Here is a 21,469-nt window from a genome sequence, read left to right as displayed (position 1 = left end):
ACAAGGCTGCTGACATCTGTGCTGCCAAGGCTCTAACTCTTTGGCAGTTCATACTTTGCTCTCTGTTGACCTCTTGGTATAGTGAGTAGTGTGTCAGTCTCATAATTTGAAGGCCATATGTTCTCAAACCTTTAAGTGTTGGGTACTAGTATTTGGCACTGAATAACTGTTTAAAGACAATACTCATTAGGGTCCAACCTAGTGAGAGGTAGTAAGTGGCTAAGCAAATAAAAGTATGAAAGTGAGGGGTGGTGGGAGGGCTCGTCAAGCAAAGGTGCTAACCAAAGCTTGGGAAGCCTGAATGCTCTACTTGGAACCAGTGTACAGGTGGAAGAAAACTGACTTCACATTGTTCTTTGCCAACATGTACTGTGGCATACACAACAATTTGCTTATTTTGTATGTGAAAAGCAAGACCTGGCGAGTAGCTCAGTTGGTAGAGTGCTTGCTTGTCCCCCCCACCTCCCCAGTCCTGAGTTCAAACCCCAGCAAGAGTAAGTGAAATGGTGCATGCCTGGACTCTTCACTCTGGAGGTAGAAGCCGAAGAATTAGAAATTCACTGTCATCCTTAGGTATATAATTTGAGTTAATCTAGTCTCAAAAACAAGTGGGAGGGTGATAAGAGGATTGGAGAATAGAAAACAATATCAACAGACATTGTATATGTACATGTATGAAACTGTGATAGAAAAGATAAAAAAGGTTTTAAAACTTTGACTTAAAGTGTTTAGTAAAAAGCTAGTATTTAGTAAAGGATGCTGAGTGAATACGTATTTGTGGAACTATTTCTCAAAAAGTAGGTTTTTTTCCCCTAGTTTATTTTTGGGGTGTGTGTGTCTTTTGTTCCTGCATGTATTTCTTTGTATCATGTTCGTGCCTAGTGTTGTAGGAGTCCTGAAGAGAGCATCAGGTTTCCTGGAACTGGAGATGGTTATGAGTCACCATGTGGGTGCTGGGAATCAAATCTTAGTCCTCAGGAAAAGCCGCCATGCTTTTAACTGATGAGCCATCTCTCCAATCCCAGTAGTAAAGTTTCTTGAGAAAGGAGTGCTTAACAGTCTTGAAGGGCAGATTTGTCCACTAAGAAAAGATAAGGGAGTGGAAGACAATTAAGTGTTTCAGGGAAAAGTGAGGGAAAGCCACAGCATCCATCCATTGCTCAGAGAGATCCCAACAGTGTAGTCTGGGGCTCAGCCTGCTGTGAGGTTGAAGTGTGGGAGAATAAAGCAGAGCCTAGAAGGCTTTGGAGATGAGAATTTGAATTTCTTAATAGAGACTCACTAAGGAAATTTACACCTTCAAGTATTATTCTTACTTTTAGTAAGATCATATTGGTTAGATAGGGCTAAATGTAGACAACACAGAGAAGTTTGTCAAGTCAGGCTGAACTCTTAAGTCTTTGAATATAGGCTGTGGCAAGAGAAGTTGAGGAAAAACTCAGTTGAAAAGTTAAAGTATGTCTGGGGAGATGGTTTATGTAAATTGGGAGATGGCTATGCAAATCAAAGTGCTTATTGTGTAAGCCTGCTGACCCAGGTGAAAAAATGCAGATGTAGTGGTACAGTCTTTATTCCTAGCACTTGAAAGGCAAGATGGAAGGGGCAGAAGAATAAGCTGGAAGCTCTCAGGACAGCTAGCCCAGAGTATACAGCACAGAGACCTTGCTTCAATAAAGTTGAAGGCAAGAATGGACTCCTAACCTCAAAGTTGGCCTTTGACCTCTGAATAACCTTTGACTAGAATAACTTTGACTAGAATAACTGAATGTAGAGTTCAGAAGAGAGGACTTGGCTATAAATACAATTAGAAAATATGGGTATAGAGATGGTGTTTTAGTTTTGAGATGACTAGGCCCTATTCATTAGGATTATCCAGATAGTATGTGTAGTGCATACCTTTGATCCCACCCAGTTCTTGGGAAGCAGAAGCAGGCTGATCTCCATGAATTCAAGGCCAGTCTGACCTACATAGTGATTTATAGTGAGACCCTGTCTGGAAGAAAGAAAACAAAACCAACTTTTTTTTACCTAGGTAACATGGTTTGGAAATACTGAAGGCCAAGGATGTCTTCTTCATTGCTAGCAGTGTTTTTAAGAGTGGAGAAAGGAAGCTTGCAGTGAAGACTGGAGAGAATAACTAGAAAGTAGGAAGAAAAGCTGTCGAAGAACAGAGTTGATAGTCCACAGGGCCATGTGCTACAGTGGAGCAAATACAGTGAGGGCTAACCGGGCTCCTTGGATTGAGCTGCCAGATCAGCAGATGACAGAGAGCAATGCCAGTGTTTTACAGTCCTGCAGAGCTGGGAGCCAAGTTGGAAGCAGTGCAGAGAAGTGCAGATGGCTGAAGAACTTACCTTGAAGGGAAGAATGGGGAGAAGTAGTTAAAATGAAGCACAGTTGTTTCTCTTCTTCAGCCCTTTAATCGCTGTTTTCCAATGCCCACATGTAAAATTCAGCCCTTCTGCCTCAACACCACTGGTGGTGCCTCTGTGGCTTCATTTCCCATGTCATTTTTCTCCCCCAACCCCTATGGTCTGTTCTTAGAAATTCATTTATCCATTTATCTCCATGAAGCTTCTAGAATGAAATTTCCTTTGCATAACTGCTCTTCTGTTCCTTCTTTCCCCTGCTGCTTAACACCTCCTGTTCCCTGTCTGAAGTTGAACTTCCTCTGGGAAGCTTTCTAACTTACCAGTCTGTGCTGGATACGAGCAAATCTTTGACATTAGAGTTGAAGAAATGCAAAGGATCTGTGTTTGTTCCCAGCACCCACATGGCAGCTCACAAATAGAAATGTTTGTAACTCCTGTTTAAGTGAACATTCTGCCTTATTACAAGTAGGTAATGCCTGTAATAATGTTTATGGGTTCTGCTTTTTCTGGTAATGCTGAAGGAGCTAGGAGAAGGAAGGGTTGCTCTCAAGGGTAAACCAGGTTGTTCAGTTTTAGCTGTTTGTTGGGCATGAGAGCGTTTACTTCATATTTTATTACAGTTTTTGCAGGCAAGAATACATAGAATATTTTTGGTTGAGGTTCTGGCGTTCTAGTCTTTTGAGTCTTTATAGACAGTTGCTTTAGAGCATTGCTTTTAGAAACAGGTGTGGTAGCTCATATTGATACTAACACTTGAGATACTTGAGAGTGGAGGGCCTTAGAGGTCACTCTGAGCAATATGTCTAGTTCCGAGTCAGTTTATGTAATTTAGCATCATCCTATTTATTTCTAAACCAAACCAAACCAAACCAAAAAAGCCATGATTTAGTAGTAGGAAGAGTTTGTTTGTTTGTTTGTTTGGTAGATTTTTTGAGACAAAAAACTCATCGTAGACTTGGCTGATTTAGAATTCACAATGTAAACTAGGTTGGGCTCCAACTAGAGGTCCATTGTCTTCTGCTTCCTCAGTGCTGGGATTAAAGTCACTCACCACTATGCCCTACTTGTTTTTGTTTTTCGAGACTTTTTGATCTGTAGCTCTTACTATTTTGGAACTCACTGTTTAGCTCAGTTTAGCCTTGAGCCAGTGCTAATCCTACCACATCAGTTCTGAGTACTGGGATTACAGACATGGGTCAACACATCTGGTGAATGTTGTCAGATTTGTTTGTTTTTGGTTTTTTCGGGGATACCAGTAATCAAGTCTATGGCTTCACCATGCTAGGCAGATGTCCTACCACTGAGCCATAGACACAGTTACTTCTCTCCCCACACATTTTTGAGCTAGGTCTCTGTACTTCACTGGTCTTGAGCATGCTATCTTCCTCCTTTAGCTTACAAACTGTTGAGTTTATACAGACCTGGGCCACCAGGATTGGCAAGATGAAAGTTCTCAATTTATAGAAAGAAAAATAGAATGCTGCAGTTGCTAAGATCTATATTAAGGACAACTCCTCAGTTGGACAGATAAAGACATTTGCTAGTTTTGCTGCTGCATTGTGTGTGTAAGTGTGCTAAGATGGAAAAGGACTTAAATTGTAGAGCTGAGTATTATCTGGTGTCACACAATCACTAGGGAGCTAGGAATGAACTCCCACAGATAAGTCCCTTAGACTACACCTGTCTTGTGGCTGTTTCTTTAATGATCATCCTATAATAAATTGTTTTAAGGATTCTATAAAATCCCTTTTTAAGTATGTCTACTTAAGAAGATCTTATCAATTCTGTGATTATTTCACAGTCTGGTTTGTTGCAATAAAAAACTGAAAATATGGTAATGACTGTAATGTACACTTCAGTGATTTCTTAAGCCTAAGTGTGCCACTGGGTAGCGTTCTTCAGCTAGTAATGTAGAAGCATAGTTTATGGCTTCTTTCTGCTGCAGAAGGGGAAACTTTTAGCCCCAGAATGTGCATCAGTTGGTTTTGTTGAGTAGCTCAGCTGTTGGCATTCCTTGTCTCTTTTGTATTTCATTGACTATGCTTAATGATAGGATACATGCAGGGAAGTGAGGTACCTTTGGGAGGGCCTGTGCCAAGCTGTGCCACTAAGAAACATGTTAGAGGTTTATTGGGGGAGGAGGGTAGGGAGACTGAAATGCCTCCCTGGACTGGCGACTTTAGGGAGAGATAGATCCAGTCAGGCAAACAGAAAAAAAAAAAAAAAAAGAAAAGAACAAGACAGTGAGGGGGAGAGAAGGGGAATTGGAGAGAAGACAGAGAATGAGAAGAGATCTGGGGTGGGATTAGGTGGGGGTTACACACTGCATGTACCTGCCACACCTGTTACACCTCCTGAGTGGTGTGGAAGGTGACATAAACTGCCTCTTTGTCCCTGAGGGCTAACACTAAATTCTCATAAAAGTTATATTTTGGCTATTGTCTAAAAGAGGTGGGAATAAGCTGTACAGTGTCAGATGGTAGTTTGCAATGAGCCTTAGGGTTTTTGTTACACCATGACCAAAAGCAGGTTAGGGAGGAAAAGATTTATTTGGCTTACAAGTTCACAGTTCATTGGAGGAAGTCAAATGGGCAGGAAAGTGGAGGCAGGAGTTGATGCAGAAGCCATGGAGGGGTGTTGCTTACTGGCTTCCTCCTTAAGGCTGCTCAGCCTGCTTTCTCATAGAACCTAGGACCACCAGCCCAGGGATGGCACCACCACCATGGGCTGGGTCCTCCCCCATTGATCACTCATTGAGAAAATGTTTACGATTGGATCTTATGGAACACTTGGAGTTCCTTCCTATTAGTTAACTGTAGCTTTTGCCAAGTTGTCAAAAACTAGCCAGCACATTCTCCTTATTATTTAGACACCCGGTTTAGCTGCATAGGAAGGAAAATAAAGCAATAATTGACCATAGGCTTTGTTTTTGGGTTTTGTTTTTTGGTATGGTGAGAGTTTTGAAGATAGGGCTACTGCTGTAACTCCCTAATTCCATTGATGGTTGCCTTTAATTTCTGTGTAGCTTTTCTTGAAATTTGCCTTTTTTTTTTTTTTTTTAAACCTAGTGATCACAGGAGGTTCCTGTGTACTCCCGCCTCTTATTCCTGGATGTTCAAACCCAAGAGAGGACAAGAGTTAGCTGAGGCAATTTTTCTTTATTGATTTAGGTTTCAATGTTGAGGTAGGATCTGGTTTTAAGTGTTGCTCTTAATCAGTACTTCCTGGGTTCAGGTGGTCTTCCCACTTCAGCCGAGTATCTGCTACTACCCAGCAGCATACCTAGTGTGTGCCAGGTCTCAGCATAATTCTTTCCACAACCAAGCCCAGTGCTGATTCTAATTCCCATTAGCTACCCTTTGTCACACTCCTTTTTAAATTTTGAGATAGGTTCTCATTCCCTATGTAGGTGAGGCTGGCTTCATAGAGCTCCACCCACCTCTCCCTCCCTAGTGCTGGGACTTAAGACTGCACCACCATGCCTGGCTCACAGGCCTGCTCCAACTGGGAAGGAGGCTTTTATCAGGCTCTTGTAAATAGAAAACAAGTTAGAACCTTCAGTTAGGAAGAAGGGAAAGTGGGACTGACTGTCAGTGTACATCTCTGGAACTGCTCTTACACTGGCCAAAATTAAAAACACGGAAAACAAGTGGCAGATTGAAGATCTGAGAGAATGAATTCACTAAGAGTTCTTTATGTTCTAAGCTAACAAAAGAGAATGAGTTATGGCTCTATTTTATTTTTGGGCCTGAATATTTGGAATGGGGTGTACATCATGGCATTGTTTTATAAATCTTAAGTCCTTCTTGCTGTACTAGTTTCTACCATTATTTCTTTATTTAATATATCTCAATTCTTTGAGAACTTCATATTATGTATCTTGATCATATTCATACACCCTGCTCTTTCCCAGGTCCATCTTCTTATCTCCTCACCTCACTGTGCCCAATTTTATTTAAGTTTTTTTTTTTTTTTTTTTTTTTTTTTGATTTATTTAACCTTGTCTACAGACTGAGTTCCAAGACAGCCAGGGTACAGACTCTTGTTGCAGGTATCCTGGTCTTTTTGACTCAATTCTTTCTGCCGCTTCTTCCTAGATTTTTCCTAAGCCTTAGGCATATAGGAATTACATTGTGGATTTAGTAGCTGACTAACCTCTGGTTAGTTCCCTGCATTTTGACCAGTTGTGAATTACAATAATTCACAACTGCTGGGAACAAGAAGCTTCTTAAATAAGTAGTGAGTGAGTGTTACACTTATCTGTGGATATAAGATTAATATTAGGGATGGAGTTGGGAATTATACCTTGTTTTTTGAGACAAGGTTTCTCTGTATAACAGAGCCTAGCTGTGCTGGCCTTGACTCACAGAGATAGATGTACCTGCTTCTGACTCCCAAGTGCTGGGATTAAAGGTGTGTGCCACCAGGCCTGGTCCTAGTTTTTTTCCCCCAACATCAGTAATTGTTATAGTGTATACATAAAATTGTCTGTCTAGACTGAAAAATAAGAACTAGCAACTGATAGACAAGATTCACCGTGGAAGATAGGATTATCAACAGAACAGTTGAAGATTCTTTTTTTTTTTTTAACAACTTTATTTTACAAAACAAAGATAAATGTACAGATTTTAAGCATTTTTTGCATAAAATTATACAATACATTTTTGTCAGTACCTTTTTTCAGATTTTAAAATAATTTTTACATAAAACTGTATGAATATATTTTTTAGTCAGTACTTGATATTTTTAAAGGTTTGATACAGTTGAAGATTCTTGTGATGGTGTTTTGAAGGGAGCCCTATCCTCTGCTCACCAATAAATTTTATTTCTTCATCTGTTTATCCATCCATCCATCCATCCATCCATCCAGTCTGGCCTGGAACTCAAGTGATGCACCTACCTCAAGCTCTGGACTGTTGAGATTAAAGCCACCACACCCAGCTACCAGTAGTTTTTTTAAAAAAATCCCATTATAGTTGCATCAGAGTTAATAAGATTTTTCAGATGAAACCATTAGCATACTTTTCTTGAAGAAAATTAAAATGTGAGCTGTAACACAAATGGGACAAGTAAATAGAATCAAAGCAACTTTAATTTCCATATGGTTAGACTTTACTATTTAGCATTAGTAACTAAGTGTAATCATCTTGATGACAATTGATATTTTGAAATAGAATTACACTGTGATAGAGCAAGTGTACCTGGTGAATGTAAAAATTAATGAGTGGCATGGGTCATTTCTGTTAGCCTTATGAGGTTTATTATGATATAACCACTGCTTTGTAGAATACTTAAGTGCTTAATGTTATCCTGTATTGGCTGGGAGGATATATGTTGCTATATAAAATTTAAGAGGGGTATTAAATATATATTTTTGTTATTTTAAGGAAATTCGAAATGAATCCCATGACTATCCTCATAGAGTGGCCAAGTTTCCAGAAAACAGAAATCGAAACAGATACAGAGATGTAAGCCCATGTAAGTACTGTGGGTTTATGTGCATGTGTATGCTTTTCAGTTTGTTCCAGGAGACATGATGCAGTGACAATCTTTGGGTAAAGATTGATTAGTATGGCAATTTTTAAACTTTTATATACTTTTTGTTTTGTTTGAGGCAGGCTTATACTGTGTAGTTTAGGTTGTTCTGGAAATTACGGTGTAGCACAGGCTGACCTCAGATTTGCAGTAGTCCTCTTGGCTCAGCCTCCAGAATATTGGGATTATAAATGTCAGCCACCACACCGGGTTTAATGTTTACATTTTCTCACTTATGTGTACACAGGTGTGTGTAGAAGGTTGAGGTTGATGGTTATATGTCTTCCTTGATCACTCTCCACCCTAGAGATCAAGTGTGCTTGAACCCAGAACTCTATTCCAGCTGGTCTGACTAGCCAACTTGTTCTGTTATAACTAGTACTGGGCTTACAGTCAGGCTGCCACACCTACCTGACCTTCCATGCAGGTTCTGGGGATCCAGACTCCACCCCTTACATTTACTTAGTCATCTCCCTAACCCTCTTAGGTTTGAGGAACATCTGATTGAACGTCTTCTAAGATCTGGTAGAATTCAGCACTTAATCTTCCTAATGCCCTCAGTTGGAGGATGTTCCTTACTCTTGCTTCCTATAACACCACAGCATTTCCTAGCCTCATCCAGGGATCCTCCAATGAAATGACCCCCACCGAGGTGCTCCTTCCATGTTGTACACAGCTCTCTTCTCCAGGCTTCAGAGCCACTTAGTTTTGTGTCATCCCCCTCCTCAGCACATTCAACCTGGTGTCCTAATGTCTGAGTAAACACCATGAAACACCAGCCTTCAAGTTCCTGGACCTCTTCAGTCAGCACTCTTTACTTTGATCCTTCGCCCACAAAGAAAGCAGGGAGGGATTTTTCATTTTGTGGCATGGCTTCCTGCATCTGCTATACTACCCTCCAACTGTGATCCTCCTGTGTCACCCTCCTAAGTGCTGGAGTTACAGGCCTGTGCCACCACACCCAGCTTTCTCCCTGCACACTTACCCTTGCTGCCTTGAAGGCTACTGCGTGTGTCACTGATGCTTTTTGGTTTGCTTTGTGATTTTTTAAAAAGATTTATTTTATTTATGTGAATACACTAGCTGTTTTCAGACACACCTGAAGAGGGCATCAGATCCCTTTACAGATGGTTGTGAGCCACCATGTGGTTGCTGAGAATTGAACTCAGGACCTCTGGAAGAACAGTGAGTGCTCTTAACCACTCAGCCATCTCTCCAGCTCCTTGCTTTGTTATTTTTGTTTTTGACTATTTCATTTGGTGTGTGTAGAATGTTGAGGTTGAAAAACCTTATATATTTCATATATATGGTTTTTCATGGCACTGGGTTCTTTAATACTTTGAGTTTACTCAAGTGTTGCCATATTCTTCCTTAACCAGTCTATTACTCATAACTATTTAGCTATTTTACTTTAAAATAGCTTACACTTTAATTCTCCAACTTGTGAAGCCCCATTTTGGAAGACTTTGCATTCTTTATCCCTTAAGAGAGTTTAAAAACTTTTGAATAAAAAAGTAACACTTAAGCTGTAATGTGCCACCTGGGAAGTGCCTCAGCTCAGACACATCCCTGAAGTCCCAGAAGCAGAGCACCTGTTTCACCATACTTTGTCTAGACCTTTGCACATTCCTTCCTTCCTCTTTCTGGTAGACCTTGCTATCTTCAGCCTCTTTCTCTTTGCTTTTCCTTCTTATTATATAAATGCTTTAGAATGCCTTCCTTCCCCCCCTCCCACCCCTGCTCTATATCCTAGGTAGATCTATGTATCTACACACAGGGTTTTTTGTTTGCTTTGTTTTTTTGAGACAGGATTTCTTTGTGTAATCCTAGCTATCCTAGAACTCACTCTAGACCAGGCTGGCCTCAAACTCACAGATAGCCCTGCCTCTATCTCCCGAGTGCTAGGATTAAAGTTGTGTTCCACTACCACCACCACTGCCTGGCTGAAGTACTCAACGTTTTAAAAGGACTCTGGAACTGGAGAAATGGCTTAGAGGTTAGGAGCACTCTATTAGAGGACATGGGTTTAATTCCTAGCATCATGGTGGCTCCACAGCATCTGTAACTCTAGTTCTAGGGAATCTGATGCCCTCTTCTAGCCTCTGTAGGTATTGGGCACACAAGTGCACAATTGGTACATAGATATACATGTAGGCAAAACACTCATACACATAAAAAAAAAAAGAAGAAGAAGAAGCCAGCCAGGTTATGGTGGCATACACCCAATCTTGAGGGGGAAAATTTTCCTCTATCTGTCCTGATGACTTGTGCTGTCTTTACACACGCACCCCCATGCTGCTACCACACTCTCCTCACTGCAACTTAAAAGCAGTTACCTTGCTAGCTTTCAAATGCAAAGACTTTTCCTTGTTTTCTCCTATTACCCTTCTGTGTCTTTGTTGCCTGTATCTTCCTTCTTAAAGACTTGTTTTACCTTTTTTGTCTGCTCTCCCACTTTTAGAGCCTCGCATCCTCAATTTATCTTTATTTTGTCCAAGGATCTTTTCATCTCCTCACTATTTTTTTTTTTTTTAAATCTATTTTCTAGGGGTCAGTTGCCATGTTTATTTTCATGACTTTACATTTGATCTGCAGTCTTGGTCCTAACTACAAACATGTTCGAAAGTGTCCATCTCTGTTGTCATGTGCCAACCTGACATGGAGTTAGTCTTTGCTAATAGAATCAGTGGTGTGCGTTTTCCCTATATTGCGTTACTCCTCTTTGTTACTGGTACTGCCATTTGCATATTGACTAATACTGGTAACAGAATCCTTCATCTCCCAACCTAATTGGTAATTAAATAGTTAGAACTTTCATTTTCATGATCTATTTAAAATGTTTTCTTATGTATATAGTAGGTTTTTTTGTGACTTATTATAGTAACTTCTAAAATATTGGGGCTATATAGGTGGCTTAGGAGTTAAGAGCCAAGTACTACTCTTGCAGAGGACTTGGGATCAGTTCTCTGTGTGAGTGGCTCACAAAACACCTGTAACTTGAGCATATCCAACAGACATGTGCATATACTTACAAAGGTGCTTGCTCTCTCTCTCTCTTATTCACACACACACACACACACACACACACACACACACACACACACTAGAATGGCCACTATAGCTCTATTCTATTACTGTTTTATTTCTCATATTATCCAATTTGTTTTCCTGCCCCTTTAAGGCTGAAATTTAAGTTTGTCATCATTATCATTCTAACTTTTTATATGCTTTTATGACCCTTTCTACACATCTAGGATTTTCCTGTTGCTATTTTCTTACAAATTATTCATTTTAGTATGGATTACTTAGCATTCTCCCATTATGACTAGTTTCTAACATACCACTTTTTCAAATATGGCATTTCCTTACTAAAGTATCATTCCTTTCTTTCTTTAATGACAGTGACAGTCTTCTCCCTGCAATACCAACTTAACAGCCTCTTCTATTGGGTGGTCTTTTCACCATGTAGAGGAAGTTGTAGAGGTAATGTTTTGTATGCCTGTGTGTATGTGTGTATGTGCATATGTGTTTTAATGTTTTTTGAGACAGGGTCTTCTGTCTATTATGTATTCTTGGCTGTCCCAAAAAATATTCTTTAGACCAGGCTGGCCTCTAACTCACAGAGATCTGCCTGTACCTGCTATCAGAAGACAGAGACAAGGAGGTCACTGAGTTTGAGGCCAGCCTGGTCTACATAGTGAGTTCTAAACCAGCTAGGACCCTATACAAACTCTGCTTCTTAAAACCAAACACATAAAAGCTGCACAGATTTATGATTCTGTTAGTATGGCAGATATATAATTATAGTCCATTCTGCTACAGAACAAGAATATTCTCAGTAAATATGTGTTTAAATGAGTTGATACGTGGAAAGAAAAATAACAAAAAGTTAGAGATTCTTATCTTCTTCCTCCAGTGAAATGACTTGGTGCTTTTTTGGAGAGAGGGTCTCACTGTGTAGCCTTGGCTAGCCTGAACCTTTTACATAGATCATGTTGTCCTTGAACTCAGAGATCAACCATCTCAGTCTCTTAATTTGGTAGGATTAAAGGTATCTATTACCACACCTGGCAACAAGTTTATGGGCTTTTAAATTTTATTTTTTATTTTACGTATATCAAGGTTTTGTCTGCATGTAGTTCTGTACCACATGTGTATCTGGTGCCTGAGTAGGCTAGAGGAATGTGTTGGATCCCCTGGGACTTGAGTAACAGATGTCAGTGAGCTGCCATGTGGCTTCTGTAAATTAAAACTAGTCTTCCAGAAGACCAGCAAATATTCTTAACTGCTGCAGTATCTTGTCTCTCCAGCTCCATGGGCCTTTAATCTTTTGCCTGACACTGAATCTCATGAGGGGCAGAAATTTGAATTTATTCAAGGTTGGCCATAGCCTATGAAGGTAGTGCTGCTGAAGTGTACTAAATATTAACAAGGCATTGCCAGAGGTGCTGAAGTTTTCCCTTATCCTAGCAGAGTGGAATTGACACAGTAGCATGCCTATCTTTATATGTGACTCATCCACCTGTGATGTGTGTCAGGTTTGCAGAATTAACCTCATGAGGGTTGATGGTTAGAAGCTAGGGAAATGAGTAAGCCTCTGCAAGACTAACCAAAAAGGAAAACTTGGTTAAGTGCTTAGTTGCACTTGTGTCATGGTTAAGGACTATACCAAAGAATCTCAGATCAATGATGTCATTGATGAGTACTTCAAATGCAGGAAATGAAACATAAAACCTTTATTTTGGGGGGGGGTGGGGGGATGGCTCAGTGGTTAAGTGTGTGCTCTTGCAGAGGACTTGGACTCAGTTCCCAACATTTACAGGTTGTTCATAAACTGTCTTTAACTCTAGTTCCAGGGGATAAGATGCCCTCTTCTGATATCCATTGGTACCAAACACACTCATGGCATACATAACATATAGGCAGACAAAATAGTCATATACATAAAAATAAGATATGTATATTTATAAAAAAATTTTTAAAATTATGTTTAAAGAAAGAAAATGGGAGATTTGGACCAGACTATCAAGTTTGATATAGTAGAGAAAATATATAGGACTCTGTATCTAACAATTAGAGAAACATATTCTAGGACTAATCTAAATTCAGTATAGGATAATAAACAGAATAAATACATATTTAACTTAAATTTAGTAGTAGCTATTTGCTGCTATTTTCCTTATCAAAATGAAACTTTAAAAATACAGATGAAATTTTAGTGCTGTAAGTTCTCAGTCATCGTTGAAAAATAGTTTTATTTAAAAGCTTTTCATTAACTGTTAGAGGACTTAAGCCTTTCTGTTTTCAGTTTTTAATATTCAGTTTTAATCAAAGTTGAATCAAAGCTATCTGCCTTTTTAATAATTAATTTCTTTAAGCCATCAGCTGAACTGGAGTAGATTTAAAGTATGAAAGAACCAGAATTCTTTCCAGTGAAGACGCTGGAGTTGATTATGCAAGGAAAGAAAGGTTAGCAGAAAATGAAACTTTTCTGTATTAACTCCAAATCAAGGAATTAGGTTCAGGAGTAAATAGGCTAACATTGGATTCTAGTTTTATAGACAGTGAACTGTGAACCACTACATTCATTTGTGCGTTATTCATGCAAAGTGTAGAGTCCTTGTAGAAGTCCTAGAGAACATTTCTAAGTATGTGGAAAGTATCACCAGAGCTCTGAAAACAGCTGCTTTATGCTTTTTGTGGTTTTAGGGATTTTGGTGAAGACTTCGTGCATGCTAGGCAGACTACATCCCTGTCCCTTCTGCACTATTTCTCTTTTGAGACAGCATTCTGCTAAGTTGCACAAGCTGGTCCTTGAACCAGTATGTAGGCCTAGGCAAGAAACAGGTATTAAACTTTACTCTTGCCTCAGCCTCCTAAGTGACTGGAAGTACAGGTCTACCTCATTGTATCTTATATTATTATCATTTGTGCCCTCCTCTCCCCTTCGACCTTTGATTTCTTACCAAGTGCAGCCTTCCTCCTCACCTTTCCCAGGCTGAAGTTGCCATTCCTCAGTAAGGAGCTGTTTGGGTTGTGTTTTGTTTGGTTTTGGGCGCCAGAAGTCAAATGCTGGGCCGAGGACTTCTAAGTTGGTTTCCTTTCTGTTGTGAATAGTTCATAATAGTATACATGTATATGCAACTGTCTGTGGCAGGCGGGCATAGATTTCTTTGCCCAAGCTTTTAGAAAATTGTGGGAATCTTTTTTTTTTATTATTATTCTTTTGGTGTTTGTTAACTATTTAAGATTGTTATACGTTAGCTTCTATTTTCCATTCATAGCTGAGTATTCTAGTTTTCTTTTGCTATTTATGGATAGCAGACTAACAAAGGTAGTATTGAAAACTCCATTACACTGCCATGATCTATGCCTTTAATCCCAGTACTCAGGAGGAAGAGGCAAATGGATCTTTTGAGTTCAAGGTTCTGTGAATTCAAGGCTAGCCTGATCTACGTAGCAAGTTCCAGGATAGCCAGAGATACAAAGAGACCTTGTCTCAAAAACCTCACTATACTTACCCTACTCACTCACTGAATAATTCAATCTAATAATAGCCCTTGGGGTTACTTAAAAGGCATGTAAAGGTGATGATCTCCCTAAAGGAAAGACCTTGTGTAACAAGTGAGCTATAGTGAGCCCTGTGCTGTTATATTAGAATTGCTGTGTTGTTGTATGTGAGGACCTGGTCTTCAGTGAGCACTAATATGTAGAAAAGGCTGGGAATGTATGCTCAGAAATAGAATGCTTGCCCAGTTATAAAGATAGGTTTGAATTTTGGCACCATATCCTTTAGTGAGACATTCTTTTAACATTTTTACTTTTATGTATATTTTACTTTTATGTATGCATTTGTGTTGGGATGGGTAGGCATGTGAACATATGGACAAATGTCTTTGAAGCCCAGAGGGTTGATGTACCTGAAGGTAGAGTTATAGGCTGTTGTACACTACCCATTGTGGATACTTGGGAACCAAACTCATGTTCCCTGCAAGAGAACATGTCCTTATTCACTGAGCTACGTCTCTAACCTCATTGAGAAGTCTTAAGAGCAGTTATGCCCTGTTGTCACTGTGCATACTTAGCTTTAGTTGTTCAAGTTTATTTTTACCATCAGGAAATAGGGCTCCTTGGATGAGGTGCTGATCTCTGGGGCTGGAACAACATGTAATCCCTTTGACTGGTGTGGTGACAAAAGCTTGTGTTCCTAGCACTCAGGAGTCAAAAGCAGGAGAATTGTGAGCTGAAGGGCAACTTGACCAATGCTGCTAGAATCTTTCTCACAGAAAATGGACTGACTACGATGGCACATGCCTTTAATCACGGCACTCAGGAGACAGACAGGCAGATCTCAGAGGCTAGCCAGAGCTACAGTATAGGACCCTGTCTCAAAACAAAACAAAACAAATAAAAGGGAGAAAGGAGAGGGAGTTTAGAATGTCTCAAACTTCTAGAAAGTATGGATATGACTTAAAAGCTGATGAGAGTATGTCATGAAGACACTTAAACCAGTCTGACATCCAGTGGCCAACTCCAGGATAATTTGAAAATTTACATAATGATTTTATTACCTATTGAATAAATAAGTACTTAAATACAAGGGGGAAGATATTAATTGTCCAGACGAAATGAACAGGAGAAAATTCAGGATCTAAGACTTTTGGTCTTAGGAAGAGACCAAAAGCATAAATTATGTATAGTTTTTAAAAATTAATGAATTGTAATAGGTGTGTGTGTATGTGTGTATCTCCTACTTATAACTCTAGTACTTGGGAGACCAGGGCAGGGGAATGCTGTGAGTTCTAGATTCATCTGGGCTTCAGAGAGAAAGACCTTGTTCAGAAAAATAAAACAGTTATTGAATGGTCATGCATGCCTTCAATTCAACACTTGGGTAGCTAGGGCAGGGGAATGCTGAATTCATAGCCATCCTGATAACATAAGGAGTTCCAGACAAGCTACAGATACATAGTGAGACCTCTCAAAAGAAAAAGGGGTAAGCATTTAAAAGTTTTGGAGAACGAGATGAATACAGATTGACTAGGGAATATGTTTGAAAAAGGAGGACTAGAAAATGGAGAGAAGGTATAAATACAGAAGGCAGATAAATATGAACATGAAAAACACCATTAACTACTAGAAATACTAGTACATACCTACTAACAGAGGACAGAGCACCCCAGGATTGCAGAGAACCTTGATTTCCTAAGTGGCTGATAGGAATGGTATAGCTACACCCCCCTAACACACATACACTCCTTAAGTCAGGGTTTCTCTTTCTAGGCCAGGCAGGCCTTGAATTCAGAGGTCTGCCTGCCTCTGCCTCCCAAGTGCTGGGATTAAAGGCATATGACACCATACCCTGTGATACGAGTATTTTTCACAAACCTGAATTTATACTTCTGTGATGTAGCAATTAGATTTTTTTTTTAGCATTTATCTCAGAGAAATGAAAACCCTATATTCATGCACAGTTGTGTAAATGAATGTTCATAATAGCTTTGTTTGTAATGAGCTCAAATTGGAAAAAAACCCAAATGTTTTTAAGTAAAAGGTGATTAGTAAATTCATATTGTTGGATATAGCTAAACAATAAAAGGGAATAGACCACACACACACTCACACATATACACACACACATACATATATGGTAGATCTCAAAGAATTTAGATTGAGAGTGAAAAAAAATCTAGTGTCAGGAGATTACATAACTATTTTTATATATAATTAAAAATATTATTGCCTGTGGGTATATATATTTGTCACGGCACAAGAGTGGAAGTCAAAGGACAGTTTTTGGGATTTGGTTCTGCAAACTCAGGCTGTCAGGCTTCCATGGTGAGCACTTTAAATAGTAGCTATTTTACTAGCCCCTATGTAACTTTTTCAAGGCAGGGTTTCTGTGTAGCTCTAAAACTCACTCTATAGACCTGACTGGCATCAGATTCAGAGATTCACCTGTCCCTGCCTCTGCAGTGTTGGGATTAAAGGTCTGCATTCTGCTGACTTTTTTTTTTTTCTTCTTCTTCTAACTGGTTGGTTGTCCTAGACAGGTGGACCACCAGTCTGGCCTTAGACTCATAGAGATTGACCTGCCTCTCTCTGCCTCAAATGCTAGGACTAAAGGTATGTGTCACTGCACACAACCTATACTATTCTTGAAATAATAAAATTTCAGTAGTAGAGACTGTGTTAAGGCTGTGTTTAGTGATGGACTTATAGATAGGGGTGAGAGAAATAGCACACAGTACTTTTGGTGATGTAATAGTTCTATAGTACATACATAGAATCAGGGTGCCAATGATTGAACATGACCTTAAGAAAACTCTATGTAGGCCTTTATTATTCCTTTTCTAAGTCTGATCACACATGTGATTGGAGTTGTCCAGTAGTCTGTAGCAGTGAGCTGTTCTGTATGATTGAAATCCTTTTTTTCAAATCCTTCTAGTCTGAAAAGAATGATGACACTACTACCCAATGTTAGCAAAATGGGCATGATAGTGTACCATCTGCTCTATAAAGTTGTAAGGATTGAGGTGGTCACAGCCTAGTAAGATGTGACAGTGTCTGGCATATCATAATCACTAAACAGTGCCTTTTGGTAGTTCAAGTTGATTGTATGGTCAGTGGGAAGCTATTTATAGTTTCTTCTTTTTTTAATGAGTAAACAGTTGAAATGTTCAGACTTCCATATGTGCTAAGATCTATATTTCTTTTTTTTTTTAAACAACTTTATTTTACAAAACAAAGATAAATGTACAGATTTTAAACATTTTTTGCTTAAAATTATACATTTTTTGTCAGTACTTTTTTTTAGATTTTAACATAATTTTTATATAAAACTATATGAATATATTTTTTAGTCAGTACTTGATTTTTTTTCAAGGTTTGGTTGTATGCCTTGAAAACTTAATAGTTACAATGAGCTAAAGTACATGTAAAACAAAATGTAACATGGAAATAGTTAAAGTTTTCTTGTTTTGTAAATATTTTTTTTGTTTTGTTTTCTTTATTTCTTGGACTTCATACAGTCTGTGAGTTGTTTCTGGGGGAGTGCAAGCCTCTGGGGTTAGCATCCCACTATCAGTGACTGCATATTATGTCTGTTCTTTTGTGACTGGGTTATCTCACTCAGGATATTCTCTAGATGCAGCCCTTTTCTTAAGAATTTGGTTAAGTCATTGTTTCTGGTGGCTGAGTAGTATTCCATTGTGTATATGTTCCACAATTTTTGTATCCATTCATCTTCTGAAGGACATCTGGGTTCCTTCCAGCTTCTGGCTATTATAAATAGAGCCGCTATGAACATTGTGGTGCATATATCTTTGTTGTGTATTAAAGTAAGATCTATATTTCTTCTCCAATGAAATGATCGTAGTTACGGGACTTAGATTAAGTTGTCTTTGCATAGAACTCCTTGCTTAGTTTATGAAAAGATACTATACTTATTCTATGTCAGGGTTTGGAGTTGAATGGTTTTGCCGTAGCTATAAGATGTACTGAGTTCTTATCAGGGAAGTACCCCAATTAGAGATTAGGAAAATGTAAGGAGAAAAAATAACTAATAATACTGTATTCATAGAATGGTCCTGACTTTGCTCAACTTGTGAGTTTCTAGTTGGTTTCTGCCATGATGAACATGAACCTTCCCTCTGTTTGACATGTGGAACTCTGTAGTGCAGAGGCATTTAAGATAATGGTGAGTTGGGTGAAATCTATTGAGTTCTTTTCTTTTTCAGTTTATTGTGAATGCTGAAAGAGGAAGTTTCTGTGTATTTCAGCCACAGGCTGAACAAGTCATTTCTTGAGAGCTGAAATAATTTCTCAGAAGGTACTAAGGGTAGGAGGCAAAGAGGCTTCATCAGAAGTGGGTGGGTCTAATTTTTACCCAGTTTTTAAAGTTACAGTACTCTTATATTGAATTTTATAATTCACTAATTCAGTCAATGATAACAACTAAGAACAAATATTATCCTACATAATAATGATATGTGTTGCTTATGGTGCTGCTGCTAGTGCTGTTAGGAGTGAAGTGTGATAGCCTGTGAAATGTGCTTCCTTTTCTTCCCTTCCTTCACCTTTTAAAAGATGGGTGGGCAGCAGGGGACAGAGAGAGAGAGAGAGGGAAGGAGAGAAGGAGGAAAGAGGGAGGGAGGGAGGGAGGGAGGGAGGGAGGAAAAGACACAGAGACTATGAATGAACTGTAACCATAGAATGTTGGCCAAGTACTGAGGACTTCAGAATTCATGTGCCGTTTTGGTGATCTCACTTTAGAGAGTCTGGAGGAAGAAAATACGGGAGAGGAGAAAGCATGTGATTTCTGCTTTTGTTCTAACTGTGAAGTCAAATTGTTAGAAATAAACAATTCAGGGTTCCAAAGAGCAGGTAAGGGCTTATGGTGCCCTTTTAAAGGACTCACGTTCCCGCCATCCACATTTGTCAGCTTACAGCCCCACATACATATATGTAATGAAAAAATAAATCTTTAAAAGAAACCAGTTTACATATTTGGGAGCAGCTGACTGTACTGGATCAGGGAAAGGAAGCAGTTAACTCCCAGATTGTCAGGGAACCTCATGTTTATTCAGACTGAGCATGTGGAAGTGATTCCTGGTAAGTGAAAAGGCAGGTTCCTTTGTCTTTGTTGAGCATTGCAACTTGTAAAGTCATAGTTTTTCAAGGTTTTGATGGGAGTCTCACTACCTGAAATGTATATATATATATCTTCTTGTTAGATGTTTTAAGGTGGCGTGTTTTAGTTAACATCAAAACTTTTTCTTTTTAGAATCTCTTTTGAATAAAAAATGTTAGTGAGTGTGTGTGTGTGTGTGTGTGTGTGCGCGCGCTCGTGTGTTGATACAAGGTCTTATGTAGTCCTGGTGGGCTTGTAATTCGCTATGTAGACCAGACTGGCCTATAAATAGAAACTCAAAAAGATCATCTGCTTCTGCCTCTGGAGGGCTGATGTTAAAGGTGTGTGCCACCATGATCTGCTCTCATAGTCTTTATTGAACTAATTAGCTGTGGAGCTGAGAGTTTGGTTCCTGATGAGAAAATTCAAATTCAGTCACCAGCTTGCATAATTCTAAAAAGCTATTATATTTTGTAAGGATTACTATTTTCTATTTTCACCTGCTAACAATTTAAAACTTGTTTTTTAAACCCTAGACAATGCAGTTTTCCCTTGCTGATTGGATAAATTATTGTTAGACAGGGAGGCAAAGCCCTGCAGTTGCACAGGACCTTGGGTGACTTTCACATAGTATCCAGTGCCCCGCTGTGCTGCTTTTAGTCACTGGGTGTTACTGCTGTAAAGTTTTGGGTTAAAGACTGAAATATCTGAATTCTAGGAACAGGGAACATTGCTTGCTGCTAAGCTTTTTTTTTTTTTTTTTTTTAAATATATAGTCTTAGCTTCTAAACCTTGCCTTGGTCTGAGGGGATTCCTAGCATCATGTATGTGTGTACACGTACATATGTATGCACACATACACTTTGGTTTCTCTTCCTGTGATTGCAGCATGAAGAAATGCATTCTTTGGCCAGATACTGTGGAACCTACACGTTGGTGGCTGTACGGCCTTCTCTGAGAGCTTGCATTCTTTGGTCGGTCTGTTATCCAGGAAACATATGTCCTGTATTTTGTTACATAGGAAGCTGTCCCGTATCTCGTATAGTGTGTCACTTATGAGATGATTAAACTGTTAGCAAAACAACAAAAAAGGTTTTAAAAGTATCTTTGCCTGAAGACTAGTATATGTGATTTATTATAGCAAGGTCACAGTTTTCTTGTTGGCAAGTGACATGTAATATTTACAGAGGTCTTTTGTCCAGGCCAACAGGAACATCTGAGATTAATTCATATGGCAACTGAAGCCACTTAACAATTTTATTTGTATGAAGAAATAGTGTCTTTGGGTTTTATTGCTGTGGAGAGATACCATAACCATGACAACTCTTATAACAGAAACATTTTAATTGAGGCTGTCCTACAGGTTCAGAGGTTTAGTCCATTATCGTCATTGTGGGAAACATGGTGGCATGCAGGCAGACATGATGCTGGTAAGGAGCTGAGAGCTCTGCATCTTGATCTGTAGGCAGCAGAATGAGACTGTGTGCCATACTGGTTGTCCCCTTCCTCCAACAAAGCCACAGCTACTGCAGCCTTCTAATAGGGCTACCCACTATGGGCTTCGGGGGGGCCAGTTACCTTCAAACTACCATAAATAGTTTAGACAGTTTGCGGTTTTGCTTTGTTATAGTTGTTGCTTTTGGTTTAAAAATGATAACTCAAAAACCAGGTAGAGTAGCATACACCTTTAATCCCAGCATTCCAGAAGGCAGAGTCAGGCAGAGTTTGAGGCCAGCCTGGTCTACCACAAAAAGGTGTGGGATGGGGAGAGAAATTAAAAAAAAAAAAGGGTAGGGTTGGGGTAGCCCAAGCTGTGAGAGGTATTAAGATCATTCTTTGCTGCATATCCAGTTGAGGGCCAGCCTGGGCTACATGAGACCCTAGCTTAAAAAAGAAAAAGCAGAGAGACAGTGGGAGAGAATAAATATTT

At 39.2% G+C, this 21,469-nt stretch overlaps 1 protein-coding gene across 4 annotated transcripts in view; it reads left to right on the top strand.

The window, feature by feature from the left end:
- PTPN2 (protein tyrosine phosphatase non-receptor type 2) overlaps positions 1 to 21,469 on the top strand; it is a 60,834-nt gene that overhangs the window by 4,696 nt on the left and 34,669 nt on the right. For 2 of the 4 annotated variants that reach the window (XM_080920405.1, XM_080920404.1), the window contains exons 2-3: positions 7,760 to 7,850; positions 11,310 to 11,390. In XM_080920405.1, the coding sequence (XP_080776531.1) occupies positions 7,760 to 7,850; positions 11,310 to 11,390 (172 nt within the window). The remainder of the gene's footprint in view (positions 1 to 7,759; positions 7,851 to 11,309; positions 11,391 to 21,469) is intronic. The other 2 variants (XM_080920407.1, XM_080920406.1) reach the window with 1 other exon arrangement.

This window comes from Micromys minutus, assembly GCF_963924665.1.
Source record: "Micromys minutus genome assembly, chromosome: 8".
NCBI lineage: Eukaryota > Metazoa > Chordata > Mammalia > Rodentia > Muridae > Micromys > Micromys minutus.
The sequence above is the reverse complement of the archived record's forward strand: the minus strand, read 5'-3'. Positions and strand labels throughout refer to the sequence as shown.